General features: G+C 34.8%; 1 protein-coding gene across 1 annotated transcript in view; it reads left to right on the top strand.

Annotated features, from left to right (window-relative positions):
* Positions 1 to 20,122, top strand: part of sdccag8 (SHH signaling and ciliogenesis regulator sdccag8) — a 58,014-nt gene extending 37,892 nt beyond the window's left edge. Inside the window, exons 15-22 of the mRNA XM_073834642.1 lie at positions 419 to 492; positions 4,545 to 4,672; positions 7,220 to 7,388; positions 12,182 to 12,358; positions 12,530 to 12,620; positions 14,860 to 15,040; positions 17,849 to 18,169; positions 19,759 to 20,122. Coding sequence (XP_073690743.1) covers positions 419 to 492; positions 4,545 to 4,672; positions 7,220 to 7,388; positions 12,182 to 12,358; positions 12,530 to 12,620; positions 14,860 to 15,040; positions 17,849 to 18,169; positions 19,759 to 19,797 — 1,180 coding nt within the window. The 3' untranslated portion in view covers positions 19,798 to 20,122. The remainder of the gene's footprint in view (positions 1 to 418; positions 493 to 4,544; positions 4,673 to 7,219; positions 7,389 to 12,181; positions 12,359 to 12,529; positions 12,621 to 14,859; positions 15,041 to 17,848; positions 18,170 to 19,758) is intronic.
* The last annotated feature ends 446 nt before the right edge of the window (positions 20,123 to 20,568 follow it).

Raw genomic sequence — 20,568 nt, forward strand, 5'->3', positions numbered from 1 at the left:
ATGCTAGAGTATAACACTACCGTTCACTTTCAGAAGTCATTTTAGGGGTGCTTTCTTCTCCCAAAAAGTGAAACATTTATGCTAGATATATTAGAATCAGAATCAGAGCTTTATTTACCAAGGAATTTGTTGTGGTTTTACAGGAGCTCTTGATACATACATACATATAAATAACCATATATATATACAATTTATTGCATCCTCCTTGAATAAAAGTATTACTTTGTTTCAACCTTACTGACCTCAGACTAAAATGCTTTTCAATTCCAGAAGACATTGATTGGAGTTACAGGCTGCATCTTTGTAACCTCTCAATTTGTCTGTAATATTATTTGGAATCAGATACTGTGTTTTTTATATCTGATACATGTGAGCATTGCTCTCGTACAACTTCAGACCGCGTGTGTGTGCGTTTCAGGCAGGGGCACATGTGGCCACTGAGTGTAGGGTTGAGGGGCGTCTGGCACACCGCCCGAGCCAGCATGTGGGCGAGTGAGTGAGTGTGGGTGTATCCACAGTACCTCCAGCCTGAACTGAGCTTCTGCTGGGAGCACAACATCCTTCTGTTTCCTCCACAACTTTACATATTAGCGAATATCCACCTCCTCGAACCAGAGAGAAACAGATACAAAGAAAAGTTACGTTTCCACTGCCGCCCCGTATAATGAAAAGGATGTTGTTTTTAGATAGTTGTGCAGTGTGGGCATGTAAGTGAGCTTTCCTCACATAACTGGAGCTGTTAAAATGGTTCGTCACCTTTGCAATTACGCAACATTTCTCACAAGAGCTCACAGACCGAGCTCAGAGGTGAGATGGAGCGATTAGAGAGAATCTATATGTGTGAAATATTTATAGTTGTGTTTACCATAGAAGATACATAATCGTGGCGTTTTCATTTGATGCTAAAGATGATTTTTACGATTAAAAATGGTTTTAATATGTTCTAGCTCATGTTTTTATTAGAATTCAATACAAAGCGAAAGTTTTAATATGGGCAACGAGGGCAAATTTCTTGTGCTGGCCAAAATAGAGAAAAATCAATTTGTTAGAGTTTACCGCATCGCACCGTCGTTCCTCTCTCTCGCTGTCTACACGCTTTGTTTATTGCGACGCTGACACACACATTTCTCCTGCTGTTGGTATGTAAGACAGAAGGTGGCGGAGCCAAACTTCAGCCCTCGGCTCTGAGTAAGAGACTGAGAGGTCTGGTCCCTCCCGCGTCTTCAGTGCCCCGGGTGTCTCTGCTCTGTAGGGCACTTCACCCCACCGCCCGTGGGTTAAGGTGTACGTGTTAATAAGTTGGTGCAAATGGCTCCGGCGTACATGCAAATAGCCGGGGCCCCACCTCAGATATTCTTGATCGGGCGCGCAATCTGTGCTGCGAAGAGCTGCAACAGCGTGGCACGCATGAAACATTTGGAAAATCAGCTTGATTTATTTTTACCATTCGAGCCAACGCCAAGCAACACAGGGGTTTTCGGCACACAATGTTTCACTCCTGCAAGTTATTTATTTATTTTCCACGTGGTATTCGCATATTTTCTGCCTAGAGATTAGGGCCAGTGATATATGAAAGGCTCGGAGTGTTGGCCAACGATTGTGCGTAATAGCCTCGGCTTTATAGAGAACATCAATAATACATATGCGTATCAATCCTATTTTTATTTCGTAAATGCATTCTGGGCATCGCTTTACTGCTGTGTAAGATGCTTGACGTTAGCGTGGTAAAAGCCACTTTGGGATGTAGTAATCAGAGGATTTTCATAGTCATTTTTTTCCCAGAGTGATTTCATATTGTCTTGTTAATGTACAGTTAAAAGGGCAAAGACTCTCTTTAAGGTCAAGGAACAAAAATGTGTACATTCTAATTTTGATTGTATTAGTAAATAATGTAATTAGAGATTTTGTAAATAATGTTGGAATACTGTCCTTACATTAATTATATTTAAATTGAAATGAGGATAGAATTTCTGTATTATTTGCACACTCTAAAAAATACTGGGTTAAATACAACCCAGCCCTGGGTGAAATTTGGAGAAACCTATTGGGTGAAATGTTTAACCTAACCATCTGGGTAGTTTTATTTACCTCAACTATTGTTTCAAATTACTATTGTATATGTCTGGCTTAAAATAAACCTAAAATAGGTTGTAAATTAAAAATCAGACAAATAATTAGAGGCATGAGCAATAATCAAAAGGTGAACATTTGTTAATAAGCAACAAAAAAAGTGTATTTATTCAACTTATTAAGAAATTGTAATTTATTGAACATATTAATAAATGTTCATTTCCAACATATTTTGAGTTCATTTGGGTTCAAGCAAGTAATGTAGTCATTTTTAAGCAGTAGTTGAGTTAAATAAAACTACCCAGAAGGTTGGGTTAAATATTTAACCCAATCGCTGAGTTTGTCCATGCTTCACCCAGCGTTTTTTAGTGTGTACTTTTATGTTAAAATTTATTTTATAACTAAGTTTAATTTAATGAATGCACCTAATAACCTTTTTGAAACAGACTCTGGTATGTCTTCAGTATTAAATGTACTATTAATGTTATTATTGTTATTCATGCAACATGTATTACGATTTCTTAGTATTGTAATTTCTCAACTGTCTGTGCTTTGAAAGCTGAAGCATTTGGGAGAGACACAATTTTAAAAATAGGCAGGGTTCTCCTGGACATTGGAAAACTTGGAAATGGCAGGATTTCTGTTTTCTGAGCTTGGAAATTATGAACATTTCTATAAAAGATACACATTTTTCTATTTTGATTATTTTCAATAAATCAATCAGACTGGTTCACAAATCAGTCTACAGACACAAATGTGACCCTGGACCACAAACCCAGTTCTAAGTAGCACGGGTGTATTTGTAGCAATAGCCAAAAATACATTGTATTGGTTAAAATTATCAGTTTTTCTTTAATGCCAAAAAATCATTAGGATATTAAGTAAAGACCATGTCCAATGAAGATATTTTGTATATTTTCTGCTGTAAATATATCAAAACTTAATTTTTGATTAGTAATATGCATTGCTAGGAACTTAATTTGACAATTTTCTCTGTATCTCTTTGTATCTCTGCCAAATATTGCCCTATCCTAACAAATACATAATACCATACATCAATGGAAAGCTTATTATTCAGCTTTCAGATGATGTATAAATCTCAATTTCAAAAAATTGACCCTTATGGCTGGTTTTGTGGTCCAGGGTCACAAATATAGTCATTCGTAAGCAATAGTTGAGTTAAATAAAACTACCCAGAAGGTTAGGTTAAACATTTAACCAAACCGCTGGGTCAAAACAACTCATTTTATTTGTCCATATTTCACCCAGTATTAGGTTGTATTTAACTTAGCATTTTTTAAAGTGTACTTTTGTGTTAAAGGTTTAATTCAATTAATGCACCTAATAAACTATTTGAACTATTCTTCAGTATTAAATATAGTATTAATGTTATTATTATTCATATAGACTGCATCATGTGTTATAATTTCTTAGTATTGTAATTTCTCTTTACTTTGTCTGTGCTTTGAAAGCTGAAGCATTTAGAAAAAATTGTACAACAAAATAGGCAGGGTTCCCCTGGACATGGGAAAACTTGGACATACCAGGAATTTTGTTTTCTGAGCTTGGAAATTATGAACATTTCTATAATAGATACACATTTTTCTAGTTATGCAAAGACAAACAACATAATCAGCCAGAATATGCTCTTATATAGAGTAAAACAGCCATAATGAAGTCCAGTATGTGAGCGAATCGTTATTTTGATTTGTTTCAGTGAATCAATGACTCTGGTTCACAAATCAGTCTGAATGATTTATAACCGAATTAGTCAATCAAGAACAGTTTTTTAAGATCTTTATCCATTGTTCATATTACTGGAAAGCTTGTAAAAGTCATAGAAATTCATTGAGGGAAGACTAAATAGAAAAAGCATAATATAATAACCTGTCAAAATTAATTTCAGAGAGCATTAATAGGTATTTAACATAAAAAGCCTTTTATGAAAATTATATGTCCTGTGGTGTGGCATGCTATGCTCTGTCTAAATGAGCGTTTTGCTAATTCTTTTGTAATTATTATGCATGCTGCTTTGCGCCCTTGTATTATTTAAGAGACATGCTTTTTAAAATGTTTGTCACACTCACACCACAGAACCTCGTATAGAACTACCGAAGACAACTAAAGATATTCGAAGGTGATTAAAAAAAGCCAATTGTACATTGAGAACAAAGTCTCGATGTTGAATGACAAATGTTGTTTGTCAGAGAATAGGGAATAATTTTGGGCTGTCTAGAAACAGAACCCAGCTTGATATCTGATTATTTGTCCTAAATTTCACCTGCTCCGAGTCCCCGCTCCCACAAGCTCCTCAAACGTTCTCTCCTCTCCGCTCAGCCCCGCAAACACACATCTGCCAATGAGCGTCTTTACCAATTATCACTCTCTCTCACTAACACACACAGAAGCAAACACGCTCCTATTCCTTAAAGGAGTGTTGTAGCGTATACGCAGATGTGTGCCTAAATCTACAGGCTTCTGTCAGCCATATGGCGGCATAAAGAAAGATGGTAGCGGCGTGTGGATGTGCGCGGAGGAGAGCGTGGATGGAGAGCCATGTGTAGCGGTAGCTGGAGCGCTGCTGAAAAGGCTGGAGGAGATGGTGCAATGGAACAAATGTCCGCCTGCGCCGGGGCCGAGAACAGCCGCGCTGCTGCCGGGGAGATGGCTGGGCCTCGGGCGAGGGCTGCTTCATCTGGTTCCCTGCCACCCACCCCCGCTACACACCCCATCGTTCGCTTACACACACAAACGTGCATTTAAGACTGTGTGTGTGTGTGTGTGTGTGTGTGTGTGTGTGTGTGTGTGTGTGTGTGTGTGTGTGTGTGTGTGTGTGAGAAAAAAGCATGCCACTTCTCCCGAAAGCAAGAAAGCTTAGTAAACTTTTCACTTGCAAATGAAGTTGGCAAGGAGTGAAGGAGATGGCATGCGTGATGTGGATGATGCTTGTCACTGTTTCTTTAGCATCGTATGCTGTTCGTTGTCTTTTCTGGGTCAGATGTACCTTTCAGTGTTTTTTCAAGCAGCCTGCTTGCTTTTGAAAAGAGGTCAAAGTTATTTGGACTTCAAATCAAACAAGAGTCTTGTTTCTAATAATCGTGCTTCAAGTGGCATGACATATTACAACTGTTAAATCTGAACCTTGTTTGCAGACCCAGCAGGCAAATGATTGCAATACTCTATGTGTGCCATATTATATCTTTCCAGCTTATCTTAAGTTGTTTGTGTTTGATGTTGTTGTGCTGTATATTCTAAAATGTAACTGGGAGCTTTTTTCCCCTCATACTTATTTCTCAAAACCTCTAATCTAAGTATTAAACTTCAACATGTAACTCAGACCTCAATGCTATAAATCGAGCCTTTTGTTGAGGAGAGCTGTGCTATGGACCCTGTTCACATTTCTGTGTTTGTAAATTTAGCAGGGTGAACTTGAAGTTACACAGGAGACTATAGCAAACATTATTTTTGATTTTCCATTTGAGAGAGATGGATTATGGCAGTCAGATGAGAGAAATTATCTCACAGAAGTGTTTAAAAAATTGTAAATGTAAGTTTGCTAGATTTATGTATAAGTGTGATTGGTGATTGCGATCAAATGCATTAAGTATATCAGGATTTTTCATTTTTCTTTTATCTTGCTGATCATAATCATCATCATACACTACCTTTAAAAATTTTAGGTCGGTGGTATTTTTTTCATGTTTTTTAAAGATGTTTTTTTAAGAGAGTTTCTTATGCTCATTTAATGAATAAAAATACAGTTAAAACTTATGTTGGTAAATATTATTGCAGTGTAAAATAGTGATTTCTATTTTATAAAATGTAATTTATGTCTGTGATGGGTTTCAGAGTCATGTGATACTTTTTTGATGCTTTTTGGGTTATTCAATGCTTAAGAAACATTTCTTATTATTGGCAATATTGAATACAGTTGTGCTGCTTAATATTTTAGTGGAATCTTTTGTTTTTGTTTTTAGGATTCTTTGATAAAAAGTAAAAAAAATAACAGCATTTATTTGAAATACATTTTTTGTAGAATTTTAAATATCTTTACTGTTATTTCTGAATTTAATGAATCCTTGCTGAATAAAATGATTATTTTCTTGTAAAAAAAAAAAATAATAATAATAGTAATAAAAAACCTTTGATTGTAAGAACTTAAAACTACACTACCAGTCAATTTTTTTTATTCTCTTCTGCTCACCAAGCCTGCAGTTATTTGAACCAAGTACAGCAAAAGCAGTATATTTAAAAAAAATATTTTTACTATTTAAAATAACTGTTTTCTATTAGAATATATTTTAAAATGTAATTTATTCCTGTGATCAAAGCTAAGTTTTCAGCACCATTACTCCAGTCATTCTAATATGCTGATTTGCTGTTCAAGAAAATTTTTTTACTATTAATATTTTCAATATTTAAAACATTTGAGTAATTTTTTTTCAGGATTCTTTGATGAATAGAAAGATCCAAAGATTAGCATTTATCAGAAATCTTTTGTAACGTTATACACTATATATACCATTCAAACGCTTGGAGTCAGTCTAATTTATAAGAAATTATAGAAATGATTACTTTCATTTAGCAAGGATGCTTTAAATTGATCAAAAGTGATGATAAAGACATTTATAATGTTACAAAAGATTTCTATTTCAGATAAATGCTGTTCTTCTGAACTTTCTATTCATCAAAGAAACCTGAAAAAAATCTACTCCGCTGTTTTCAACATAATAATAATAATAATACATGTTTTTTGAGCAGCAAATCAGAATATAAGAATGATTGCTGAAGGATCATGTGACTGGAGTAATGATGCTAAAAAATAGAATATAGAAATAATTAAAATAGAAATAGAAAACAGTTATTTTAAACACTAAAAATATTTCAAAATGTTACTGTTTTGCTTGGAACAAATAAATGCAGGCTTGTTCAAAAACTTTTGACTGGTAGTGTAGCATGCATTTTTGTCCTTTCGTAGAGTGTATTTTGCATTTTCACTAGCACACATAATTTTCTGGCTCAGTGAATATTGATTCGTTGATTATCTGTACGTGATTGCTCAGTCAAAAAATGAAACTGATGCCAGGTGGCTCTTAACATTAAAAGTCACAGTGTAACATCACACACACTCCTACTCTTTATTATGCAGCTAGGGGGCAGCAGGGAGCCTCTCCACCCTAATTTCCCTCTTTCCTCTACCCTTCGTGGGCCAGCTGGCCCACACTGCCGGGGGCAACAGCTCCGTGGCCTGCTGACAGAGCCTTGTGGAGCGGTGGCTCTACTGCTCCTGCTTACGCGGGTGCTGGGCACATCCCAAGGCATGCAAACTGTAAAACGCTACGTGGTGCATCCAAGCGCTCCCTATCCAGCGCTAAGACCTCATTTATAACATCAAATAGTGCTCACTTAGCTCCTTTCACAGGCTCTCTGTATGTAGTTTCCGCAGTAAAAGCTGATGGTGGTAACAAACTTTATAGGGAACGGACATCACATATGTTGTATAGATTAAATGTAAATGTTGGTATCGTTTAAAAGCAGATTGCTGTTGTAGCATGTAGTCTAGTGGATCAAACTTTTTACTGATGTCTATAATAATGTGTGATGTTTGTAAATAAAAACCACAGATAGATCATATGCAACAACAGTAATTGGCTAGTCTAACAGGTTAAGACTGTGAGATCCAAGGCCTGCGGTCAGTCGAGCTGTGTCTGGCCCTGGCGGAGCAGGAGGGTTTAGGGATGAGTGAGGGACTGCGTCCTCGCTGCCACTGACAGGCCTGTTTTAACTAGGCAAGCCAAGACAGATTGCATATATTCTATACCGCTTATCCTTCCTCCATGCCTCGCGTCGCCGTTCCCGCCACTATCCGCAGCATGCTGCTGATGGGAGCCTCGTAAATTCAGCGGATTTAGTGATTTGTTGTTCCATTTGTTGAGATCTTTTTCTATTGGTTTGTTTGTGTGTTGAAGGAACTAAACTTGCCTCATTTGTTCTGATATGCTGTACTAAGTAACTGTTATTGTTGCTGTTTTTGTGAGCCCTGTTCTCACTAGAATATTTTTTAAAAATATATATTTCGTTTGTTAAAATTGTATAGTCTAAAATGATTTGACATAATTAGTGCCAAAGCTTTTCTTAAAATGTACATTTATTTAATATAAAGTTATTTTAAAAAAATTTCAGTCTGTGTGTCAGCTTTTTTTTAGTAATTGTTGTCTATTCGTAAGAGCTGAGAGTGTATTCACTGCTTCTTGCCAATTCATTTGGCCAACGCTAAACAGATGCTAAGCACTGAACATCGCTCATAAAATCACATACCCTGAGGCCACAGCAGGCCACATGAGCGGAGGAACTTCAGTCCAGTCCATCAGCATCAAGAGTCGCTGTACAGGTGGCAGCACTGCAGGCCACTCGCGCTCTCACACTGTTTATTATACTAAGTCACAGAGCGCCTCGTCACCTGCAGAAAATGTGCAAAAACGAGTTTTTACACCATAAAAATATTTTTTTTATTATTCTTATTTTTTACTCACAAAATGTCCATTCTAAGTCAAATTTTTGTTTTTATGAAATTAAGAGCATCTGAGGTATAGTTTTGATTACCACAAAAATGTATTTAGATTCATCTGTAGAGCTAAGTTAAAGCAAAGTAAAGAGTTAAGGTATTCTCCTTTTAAGGGAGTGTTTGAGGTATGGGGTAAAGCAGAAATTGACAGCTATTACCCCCGATATCTCATTTGAGGGTCTAAATGTCTTTTTTTTACCAGTCTTGTCTTGAGCTGCTAATCCATAACTTATTTTATTGGAATTAACTAGATTGCTCCTTATAGCCAGTGACACTTACACTACCACTACCAGTCAAAAGTTTTTGAACAGTAAGATTTTAATTGTTTTTTAAAGAAGATTTGTCTGCTCACCAAGCTTGTATTATTTGACTTAGCAAAAACAGTAAAATTTTAAAATATTTTACTATTTAAAATAACTTCTATTTGAATAAATGTTATAAAATGTAATTTATTCCAAAATGATTTCACAGCGGAATTTTTAGCATCATTACTCCAGTCTTCAGTGTCACATGATCCTTCAGAAATCATTCTAATATGCGGAGTTGCTCCACAAGAAACTTTTATTATTAGTAGTATTATTATCAATATTTAAAACAGTTGAGTCTTTTTTTTCTTTATTTTTTGATAAATAGAAAGATCCAAAGATCAGCATTTATCTGAAATAAAAAGCTTTTGTAACACTATACACTATACCTTTCAAAAGCCTGGAGTCATTATAATTATTTTTATTTTTTTGTGAAAGAAATTATAGAAATTATTAGTATTATTTTTTTTTTTTTTTTAGCAAGCGTGCTTTAAATTGATCAAAAATGTTGATAAATGCATTTATAATGTTACAAAAGATGTATGTTTATATTTCAGATAAATGCTGTTTTTCTGAACTTTCTATTCATCAAAGAAACCTGAATAATTCTGCTCAGCTGTTTTCAACATAATAATAAGACGGTTTTTATTGAGCAGCAAATCAGAATATTAGAACGATTTCTGAAGGATCATGTGACTGGATTAATGATGCTTTAAAAAGACTGGAATAATATCTAAAAATATATTCAAATAGAAAATATTTATTTTAAATAGTAAAATATTTCAAAATGTTACTGCTTTTGCTGTACTTTGGATCAAATAAATGCAGGCTTGGTGAGCAGAACAGACTTCTTTACAAAACATCAAAAAACTTTTGACTGGTAGTGTACGCATAACTGTGATTTATGTTACTGTGTGACTGACACAAAAGCACTTCATAACAAACATGGTTAAAAGTGCCCTCATTCAAAAGTTTACTATTAGATACTATTATTCAGCAATAATGTATTGAAGACATTTATAATCTTACAGAATATTTCTAATTATATTTTTCAAATAAATGCTGTTCTTTTGAATCCTTAAAAAAACACACTGATGATAATATCAGTGTTTCTTGAGTGGTAAATCGGTATATTAAAATTATTTCTGGAGAATCACGTGATGCTGAAGACTGGAGTAATGATGCTGAAAATTCAGCTTTGCATCACAGAAATAAATTACATTTTAAAATGTATTCAAATTAAATTTTGCATTATAATATTATTTCACTGTTTTTACTGTATTTTTGATCAAATAAATGCAACCTTGGTGTGCATAAGAGACTTTTTTGTTTGTCAAAAACAAATCTTACCAACCTCAAACTTTTGAATGAAAGTGTGTTTTTGGAATTTTTTGATTATAGTTTTTGACGTATATAACTTTTTTTTTAAATTTAACCATCAGCTCATAGACCACTTGAAATCCTTCTTTTAGAAGTTTAATAAGCACATTCTTATTTGCAGGACTGGTTGTAAGTGTCATGTTGTTGTTGTTGTTGTTTTTACCAATCCTGTCTTGAGCTGCCAATCCATAACTAGACTGTTGTTTTGGTTTTTGTTATTTCATTGGAATTAACTAGATTGCTCCTTATAGCCAGTGACACTTACACATAACTGTGATTTATGTTACTGAAGTGAGACCAACACAAAAGCACTTAACAAATGCAGTTAAAAGTGCCCTCATTCAAAAGATTTTTTAATACTTTTATTCATAATATTCATATATAATAATGTAACAAAAGATTTCTATACCTATTTTTGAACTTTTGAACATCTGTTCATCCAAGAATCCTGAAAAACCCATTGATAATAGTATCAATGTTTCTTGAGCATTAAATCAGCATATTAGAATGACTTCTGAAAGATCATGTGACACTGAAGACTGAAGTAATGGTGCTGAAAATTACACTTTAAAATATATTTAAATTCAATGTTGTGTTATAAATTGTAATATTATTTCACAATATTACTGTTTTAATGTATTTTTGATCAAATAAATGCAGCCTTGGTATAGGCATAAGAGACTTTTTTTGTTTTTCAAACCTCAAACTTTTAAATGATAGTGTTTGTTTTTGGAATTTTTCAATTAGAATTCTTTTATTTAAGTCCCTTTTTATTTAACCACAGACCACTTGAAATCCTTTATGGACCACTCAGATTGTGAACCACATGATATTTTGGAATTTTTAGAACAATTTAAAAAGCTATTTTTTTTGTTACTGGACTGGTTATAAGTGTCATTCAGTGTTTTTTATTTTTATTTATTTATTTATTTTTACCAATCCTGTCTTGAGCTGCCAATCCATAATAAGACTGTTGTTTTGTTTTTTCATTAGAATTAACTAGATCATAACCAGATTATAACCTTATAGCCAGTGACTCTTAATCTTATGCATAATTGTGCTACTGTGAGACTGACACAAAAGCACTTCATAACAAAATTACTGGTATCACACATAGTTAAAAGTGCCCTCATTCAAAAGATGTTTTAATACCTTTATTCAGCAGAGACGTCATTTTGCGGAAGATTTCTATTTCTTAAAACCTTAAAAATACATTGATACAGTAATATCAATGTTTCTTGAGCGGTAAATCGGCATATTAGAAGGATTCCTGAAGAATCATGTGACACTGAAGACTGAAGTAATGATGCTGAAAATATCACAGAAATAAATTACATTTTAAACTATTCAAATGCAATTTTTTTATTATAAATTGTAATACTATTTCACAAGATTACTGTTTTTACTGCATTTTTGATCAGATAAATGTAGACTTGGTAAGCATAAAATGCTTTCTGTTTTTCAAAAACATTAATCTTACCAACCTCAAACTCTTCTCAATTATAATTGATTTATTTCAGTCTCTTCTTTTTTTATTTCTCAGTTTTTTTTGTACCAATCAACTCACAGACCACTCCAATCCTTTATGGACCTCCAGTGGTCCTCAGATTGATCAGTTTGAGAACCATGTGACATTTTGTCATTTTTAGAACAATTTGAAAAGAACATTCTTATTTATGATTTTTGTGCAGGACTTGTTATAAGTGTTACTTGTATACCATTTGTAATCCCCCCCCCCCCCTAGTGAATCATTGAAGCTTTAAAAAAGTAAAGCCCGTTATTTTCTAATTGGCTTTTTGTGTTTTCTAAATATGTAAATGGCCAGTACAGTTACCTGAGCGCTCATTTCTCTCATCGGCAGTCGGGGTAGCCGTGTCTGCGTTTCAGTTAGCCTGGGAGCCAGCAGATGGTGTCCTTTCACCAGGGTCAGCGGGGAAGCTCTACTCTCCCTTAAAACCCGTCTCCAGCTCTCTCAGTAGCGGGCAGAGGCAGCAGTGTCCAGGCCGGGCCAGCTCAGCCCAGCTCCATGCACTAAGCTGTATTAAAAACCTAATTAAGTTGCGTGCCAGTAAATGGAGGGAGGTTATTGGATTTGCAGCCTTAGCTGCTGGACAGCCTTCTAATTTAATCAGACTCCCGTTGTGAGTCCAGCTTCAGAGATGACTACGGGAGTTTTCTCTCTTTTTTAATTTTTTCTTCTTTGGGACAGTTTATGGGAGTCAAACACAAACTAACACGGCCCTGAACAAGGGCACGGGTCGTGCACGTTGGACGGGTTTGAGACTTCTCCCTGACTGGCTGTAGAGCAGATAAATGCAGGAGAGATTGAGAGCTGTTTGACATTTGCTGATTAAGGGTGGTGTGGTTGTATAATAGGTTAATGCAGCATGTCTGTCTCCAGAGGTGCAAAGGTGCTGCAGATGGCTTGTGTGTGAGGTGAGGGAATTACACAACCTGCTTTAAGTGCTTTAGGATGCCTGACATTATACTGCCTGCCAGACTATGCTGAGGCCACAAAGCTGATCCTACTGGACAGGACAAGCTCATTCAACATGCTGACACTCTCAGCATAAAGAGGAAACATTGTAATGAATTGGAATGGATGAGTGACATTATGTCAGGCTTGTAATTTGATTTATCTGAATTATGAAAAGTCATCCACATAATCATTCAATTAGTTCATGTTTAATCCTGACAATATGTTTAATTGCTGACAGCTTGAAAAATACTCCAGTATTATTTAACCCATCACAATGAGTTTAACACTTGTACTAACTCGGTTGGTAATTAAAATGGTTTTTGAAAGAAGTATGCATTTATTTGATAGAAAATACAGCAAAAATGCAGTTTTCTAATTTAATATATTTTAAAACGTAATTTATTTCTGTGATGAGAGCTCAATTTTCTGATGAAAGCATCATTACTCCTGTCTTCAGTGTCAGACGATCCTTCAGAAATCATTCTAATATACTTAATTGGACTTTAAAAGCATTTATTTTATTTTCAATATTAAAAACAGTTAATATTTTTGTGGAAGCTGATACTTTTTTCAGTATTCTTTAAAGAATAGAACGTTTAAATGAACAGCATTTATTTAAAATAAAAATCTTTTGTAAGATTATAAATGTCTTAACTTCCAATTTTGATCAATTTAATGGATGAAAAAAGTATTAATATTAAAAAAAAGCTTGTAAACAGTTGTTTCATAGCCTGTGAATGAGATTATTTTGTACATAGTATACATAATAATTAAATAAATTAAGTAAAAATGAAGTATTATTATTACTGATGTTGGTATTATGATGATTAAATTAAGAATTAATAATAATAATTACATATTTATGTTTCATAAAAAACAGTACTTATGTAAAACAAAAATCTTTTGTAACATTATAAATGTCTTTACTTTCATTTTTTATCAATTAAATTATTATTACTGCTGTTGCTATTATGATGATTGTATTAAATTAACAATGACTAATAATAATAATAATAATAATGATTAATAATAATAATAGTACAATTTTTATTTTTACATTTTACAAAAGAACAGCATTTATTTAAAACAGAAATCTTTTGTAACAATGTAAATGTCTTTACTTTCACTTTTGATCAATTTAATTTAGTTATTATTACTGCTGTTGCTATTATGATGATTGTATTAAGTTAACAATTAATAATAATAATTATAACAGCTAATAATAATAATAACATTTCATTTTTACATTGTACAAAAGAACAGCATTTATTTAAAACAGAAATCTTTTGTAACATTATAAATGTCTTTACATTCACCCTTGATCAGTTGAATGCATTAAATTGATCAGTAGTGTAGGCAGTTGTTTTATAGCCTATGAATGCGATTATTTTGTACATAGTATTAATAATTATTTAATAAATAATAAAAGTATTATTTGTAAATATTAGTATTGTTATTACTGCTGTTGATATTATGATTCTATTAAATTAACAATTAATAATAATAATAATAATAATGATTTCATTTTTACATTTGTCATTTTAAGTGTTCATTGTTTTATTAAAAAAGGTTGTGCTGAGAGGGCTGTAAAATCTCATATATTGGTATCTATAAGCTCACTTTTTGTTTCAGAAATCATTAGCAGAGTCAGATGTCAGTCACATACAGTATACAACTCATATGTCACATACAGTAATTCATAAATCGTACAGTATGTCTACTCACAGTTTACACATATTTATTACTTTGAGTGATTAGAGTCTGCATTTCTGCATATTAATGATTGCTTTTTACTACTACTGAAACAGACTAAAACAATAAAACTCCCGCATTTCAAGAAAAAACATAAACCCCATGTCAAAAAGCAGATGGCTAACTAACAGATCTTAAGAGGTTTTACAAATAATGGGCATGTTCTTGCAGCTCTTACTGCTTAAGTTTTTTCTTTACTTCTTTTGTTTCTCGTTTTGGTAAACAATAGCAGATGAATGGTGCTTTCTGAAAGACCTGAAGAACAGCAGAAATGGTAGATAAAGGTTTGGTTGGGTGCACTAATACAGAAGAACATTTGGAGCTAAGCAGTGTGTGGAGGAGGTTAGGGCCAGTGTCAAAGCGCTGCCAGACTCTGGAGGTGGGCGGCAGCAGTGGCGCCAGCTCCCTACACAGCAGGGCCCGAGCATGGGACAGGATGCCCACCGCAGCCCTGCGATCAGCCCTGTCCAGCTCACACCAGGAAGGCCAGCAGAGAAATGAAAGGAAAGAAAGAGGACGAGGGCGAGGGAGACAAAAGAACAACGGCGCTTGACTGAGGCCTCAGGACAGGAACAAGCTGTCTAGCGCAGGCAGACAAACTGTTATGCTCACAATCCCAAATAAGACAGGATTTAAGGAATCAGAGATGAATGACAGTTATTGTGAAAAGCAGAAACACATCTACTGTCAGACCAGACAGAGAGAAAAGAAAGAATGGCTCTGGATCTAGTGGACGGGAAACGCTGGAGGTCCAACCCGTGCATTCAGTTTTATTGGAATCCTGTACAGAAACACATCAACTTTATTTAAAAAATGATGTTGCTTACCCTATTTTTAACATATACAGACAGATACTAAATTTTAAATATAAAAATCGATGTTGGTCAGGGAAGCACCATGTTTAATTTCTGACAGGAATGAAAATGTGGATTGCAATGTTGTTTAACAACATACCGACTGTTTAGCTGACAACAAAAACTTTCTAAAAAACTTTCAGTAGGCAAAAAATGTATATAAAAGTTGTGAGTTCTGAAAGTTACATGTGATTTATGAACATTGTAAAGACTTCTGTTGTCAAAACATCTTAGTTTGACTGCTTGACACAGGAACAGTGATTTGACCAATTGTGTGGGGCTATCTGTTTGTCTAGCCAATTGCAGATGAGTCTACTTTTATGGTCTTTTAGGAAGATTAACAGCTCCAGTTCCTATTTACTTTCTATGTTTGGAAAAGAAGCTTAGACATTCTGATAGATGTCTATTTTTATGATTTAGAAGTAAAAATCTCATGTTTCAAAGGAAAAGTTCACTTCCACAGCAAACATTTACAGATAATTTACTCACCCCCTTGTCATCCAAGATGTTCGTGTCTTTCTTTCTTCAGTCGAAAAGAAATTATGTTTTTTGAGGAAAACATTTCAGGATTTCTCTCTATGTAGTGGACTTCTATGGTGCCCGTGAGTTTGAACTTTAAATGCAGGTTCAAAGGGCACTAAACGATCCCAGTCGAAGAAGTCTTTCAACTTTAAAATAGTTTAAAAGTATATAAATTTTTTTTTTTTTTTTTTTTTTGTTTCGCTAGATAAGACCCTTCTTCCTGGGAGCTGGGATCGTTTAGAGCCCTTTGAAGCTGCATTTTAAACTGGCGGGCACCATAGAAGTCCACCATATGGGGAGAAATCCTGAAATGTTTTCCTCAAAAAACATAATTTCTTTACGACTGAAGAAAGAAAGACAAGTAAATTATCTGTCAAATTATCTGTAAAAAATTGAGTGAGATGAATTAATGCATGTTCACATTTAGTCTAGAACTACAGTAACATCATGTTTGCATAGTACACATAACGCTTCTGTACTTCCGATTTCTCTGAACATGGGAACAAGTCAGTCAGTAAATAGGAAAACAAAGTATCTGGCGTTAATTATTTGAAAAAGTAACTTGTAATGCGTTACTTTACTAGTTACTTAAAAAAAAAGGAATCTGATTATGTAACTCGTAGGGCTGTCCCCGAATAGTCGAAGATTCGATGCATCGATATGCGGAGCCTGATTCGACCACCGATCTCACAGTCGAATCTTCGCGGGTGAAACGAGCATCATACCATTTTGGCAATATGGGGGTGCTCAATGTCTAATTGCACACAGAACTACTGGTTTTGTACGGTTATATTACGTTATATACAGCCTTTGATTATGATAATGCAGTAAAAACAAAAGTGAAAAGAAAGAAGCGTTCAATAAATATTTTTAACGTGTTTGTGAATAAATCTAACCACCCCTGTGACAGATTTAATTTTCACTTGCCCTGATCCATGATGAGATGCGGACCATTTTGACGGCAGGGATTAGGCGGCGATCACACCGAACGCGTTTTTGCAATTGGAGGCGCCTCTTTTGAATGGTTTTCTGTTGGCAGTGAGCGTTCTGCGCTCTGTTTATGCGCCCCCCCGCGCCTCGCGTTTTTGCAGGAGCGCTCTGAGCGCCTGAAGTTGAAAAAAAAAATCAACTCTGAGCGGAAAAACGCCCAACGTCATTCGCGTTCTTTTCCATTGTCCAATCGAATGAATGGAGAGGCGGGCCTTCTGTTGTGATGGCGAAAGTTTACCGTCGCTTAAAAAGTCCGGAGACTGCAAGAAATGGAGGAGAAACCTTTGGTGTCTATCGTGGGTAACCAGGAGCTGTATTATTTAGGGTTTCTGCTAATATGACAGTTTACTTAACAGCAAAAAACTAAGATTTTAGAGCGTTCGCGCTATAATCCTTTGATTTGACTGACAGGACAGCTGTTTCGGTCGTTGCTTAGCAAAAAAGGCAGTGCTGTGCGCCTCGCGTTTTTAGAACTAAAAGACGCGTTCTGTGTTTTTATTTAAACCTAAATAAGTTCGTCTGTCAGTTGGCAGGCAGTTTTGGTCGCTTTATTAAAAGTTGTTGCTGTGTGCAGTGTGTAAAATAAAATAAAAACTGTTTTACCCTCCTGCTGACTATAGTGTCGTGCCCCTCCCAACCCATTCACACACACACACACACACACACACATAGGCCTAGATGATTCGACTATCGGTCGACTATAGAAAGATTCGAAAATTCTGATTCGACTATGAAAATTCATAGTCGGGGACAGCCCTAGTAACTCGTGTTACTTGTAATGTGTTACCCCCAATACTGATAAATAGGAACAAAAATTTACTCTAAATAATGGCAGAATTTTTTATTTAGATTTTTTGGGCTGCACTGTCCCTTTAAGATAATGATAATACTTTGTGAAAATGAGCTCTTGATAGCCTAAATATTTTGACAGATTTTCTGTGAAATCTTTGACCAATTCTGTCATCTCGACAAACATCCCAAACTTCCGAACATGCTGTTGAAAAACATCAAGGCCACGAAAGCATTCATGAAACCTCAGTCTGGTACAGTAATAACTCAGATGGAAGTTTCTTTCAGCTGTCTGCTGTTTCTTTTATCTGCATGTGTTTGTGTGTGTTTTGTCAGGCTGCAGCAGCTGGACCAGCACTGTCAGGCCAGTTCCCAGCAGGTGCTGCAGCTTCTCGGCAAACAGAAGCAGCTAATGCAGGAGCGCCAGCAGCTCGCACACGACATGCACAACCTGCAAGCCCAGGTCAGTCTCTGTTATATACTCTACTCATTCCTCAGCTTGCTCTTTAACTTCAAACCTGATGATTGCCTAAAGGTATTTGAAGTGTTTTAAACTGCCTAAACAATGGCAGCTTTACCAATAAAACATATTATTTCCATTACTGTAAAATAAACCATTATGAATATTTTTTTAATTAATATATTATCAGTGTTGGGGAAAGTAACTTTTTTTTTTGGCAGTTTTGGTAGTATTTTTTAAAATGGAAAAGTTAACAGGATTTAAAAAATGACATCGGTTAGAGGTTCTGATTTTCGGTTTTGATTACTTTTCGATTAATCGTCCAGCCCTACTTTTGAGTTACTTTTTCTCACGTGGATTGCTAACAAAAAAATAAATGAGCAAAAAAACCTAAAGTCACTTCCATTGCTTATTCGAAAATGTAACTCAGATATTTTGTTTTAAATTTAAAAGTAATGCTTTAACTTTAATATTTACTTGAAAAAAGTAATCTGATTGCGTATCTCCCCAACACTGACTATTATATGCCAGAGTTCAGACATGCTGACGGTGCTCATGTGGGAGATGCAGGTTCAAATCTATTCCATTTCTTGTTTTAAACACTTAGGTTCCTTGTCATCTATCCATATTCTGTCCTAAAACCAGTGGAGAAAACTGAAAAACTGCACAAAACAGCATGAAAGTATGAAAAATGTACAGAAATGAGAAAAAAATTAAAACATTTAATTCATTTTATTATTGTTATGCAGACTTTAAAATCTAATTTATTTGTGCATTTTTTTATTTAATTATTCAAATAATGTTTACAAAAATGACAGGTTAATAAGAAATCAGAACAAAAAATCAATTTTTTGTATATGCAGTGATGATATAATCACTATTCAGAATAATGAAGTAGTAAAATATCTGAATGCATTGTGGTAATGAGAATTTTTTGGGGAAAATGTGCTTAAATTGTCATTTAAAAATGCCTGAAAGATACAGCGATGACAAAACAGCCTTAATTTTATTAATGCTGAATATCATTACTTTTGAATTTTGGAGTGAAATGTGACCTGCATCCATACAGAGAGAGAGAGAAAGAGCGCACAAGCAGCACAGCAGCTGGTAGCCATGGCTGCACATCACGCTAGACTAGGCACCCACAGATGCTCATCCAGATTGCTGCTAGAGGCACGTCAGCAACAGACAGCGAATCGCCGAATGCTGACATTCGTTGGAGATTATTGCAAACGGAGTGATGCTCCGCAAAGCGCTGCCGCTTTCGGCTCTGTTAATACTACCATGCTGTTGTTTTGTTATTAGAGCGAGTTAGTAATTCAGACTCTCCCTCTGAGCATTTGTCTAAGAACACCCACATGCTGACCGCTCAGACCGCTTCATGCTCACGCTCACAGCTCATTATACAAGGCCAATTAGGAATTACGCTAGGCTGTTTGAAAGAAATGAAAGCGTTGAGAATGAGTCGGAAGATTGTGGTTCATTCCTCTTCTTCTGTTCAGTTGATTAGTGGATAGTTTTTGCTGTATTTGTTAACATGCTTGTTCAGTGTTTCTTATTTGGTTGTCTTGTGTGTGTCACTTTCTCCTCAGGTGCATGTTGAGAAGAGAATGGACACTCTGGCTGTGTGAGGACCGTCTCCGTGAGGTCATGTGATCAGTCATTAAAAGTCAGAACCAATCATTATGTAACACATTCCACTTTGACACACAATGAAAAGCAATGAGAGCAGTCATAAGTTATAGTTTGCTGATTTTAAATAAATTGTAAATAACAGCATATGAAGAAATGTAGCTTCATAACTGGACATGATTGTATGAATTCCTTTTTATGTTTTTTGTATTTTTAATAAGTTATATATCTTTTTTGTATTTATTTTATCAAACATACCAGGGTGGCTGAAGTTGTGGATGTCTGTTTAAAGCCAAACTCCAAATTAAAAAAATAAAACTTGCACTCTCTCTCTCTCTATCTCTCTTTATATATTTATCCCTGTCATAAAGAACACACAGTTGGAGTTGGAAACATCTTGAAACAAAATGATTTTTCTACAAATTTTGTGGAAATTGTATAATATCCAAGGTACACATTTTTAGTAAGTGTGCAAATAATTCTCATATTGTATTTTCAGAAAGTTTTGGAATATTTATCCTCTCCCCAAATTTGCAACTACTGAAACACAGTAATTTATAATTTAATTTAAAGGGTTACATTGACCTACTAAGATTTTGCTTACATCTACATTGTAAGTATATTTTTGTTATTTTATGAAAATTGTTTTCAGAGGTAAATCAATAACAATTACAATTTTGAATCCAAACTTCTTTCTAAAAGGTGAAAAGTTGATCACACTGATTTCAAAGTTAAGGATTCATTAGTTTTAATATACACTGAACCAAACA

The sequence above is a fragment of the Garra rufa genome, chromosome 2, assembly GCF_049309525.1.
Source record: "Garra rufa chromosome 2, GarRuf1.0, whole genome shotgun sequence".
Taxonomy (NCBI): domain Eukaryota; kingdom Metazoa; phylum Chordata; class Actinopteri; order Cypriniformes; family Cyprinidae; genus Garra; species Garra rufa.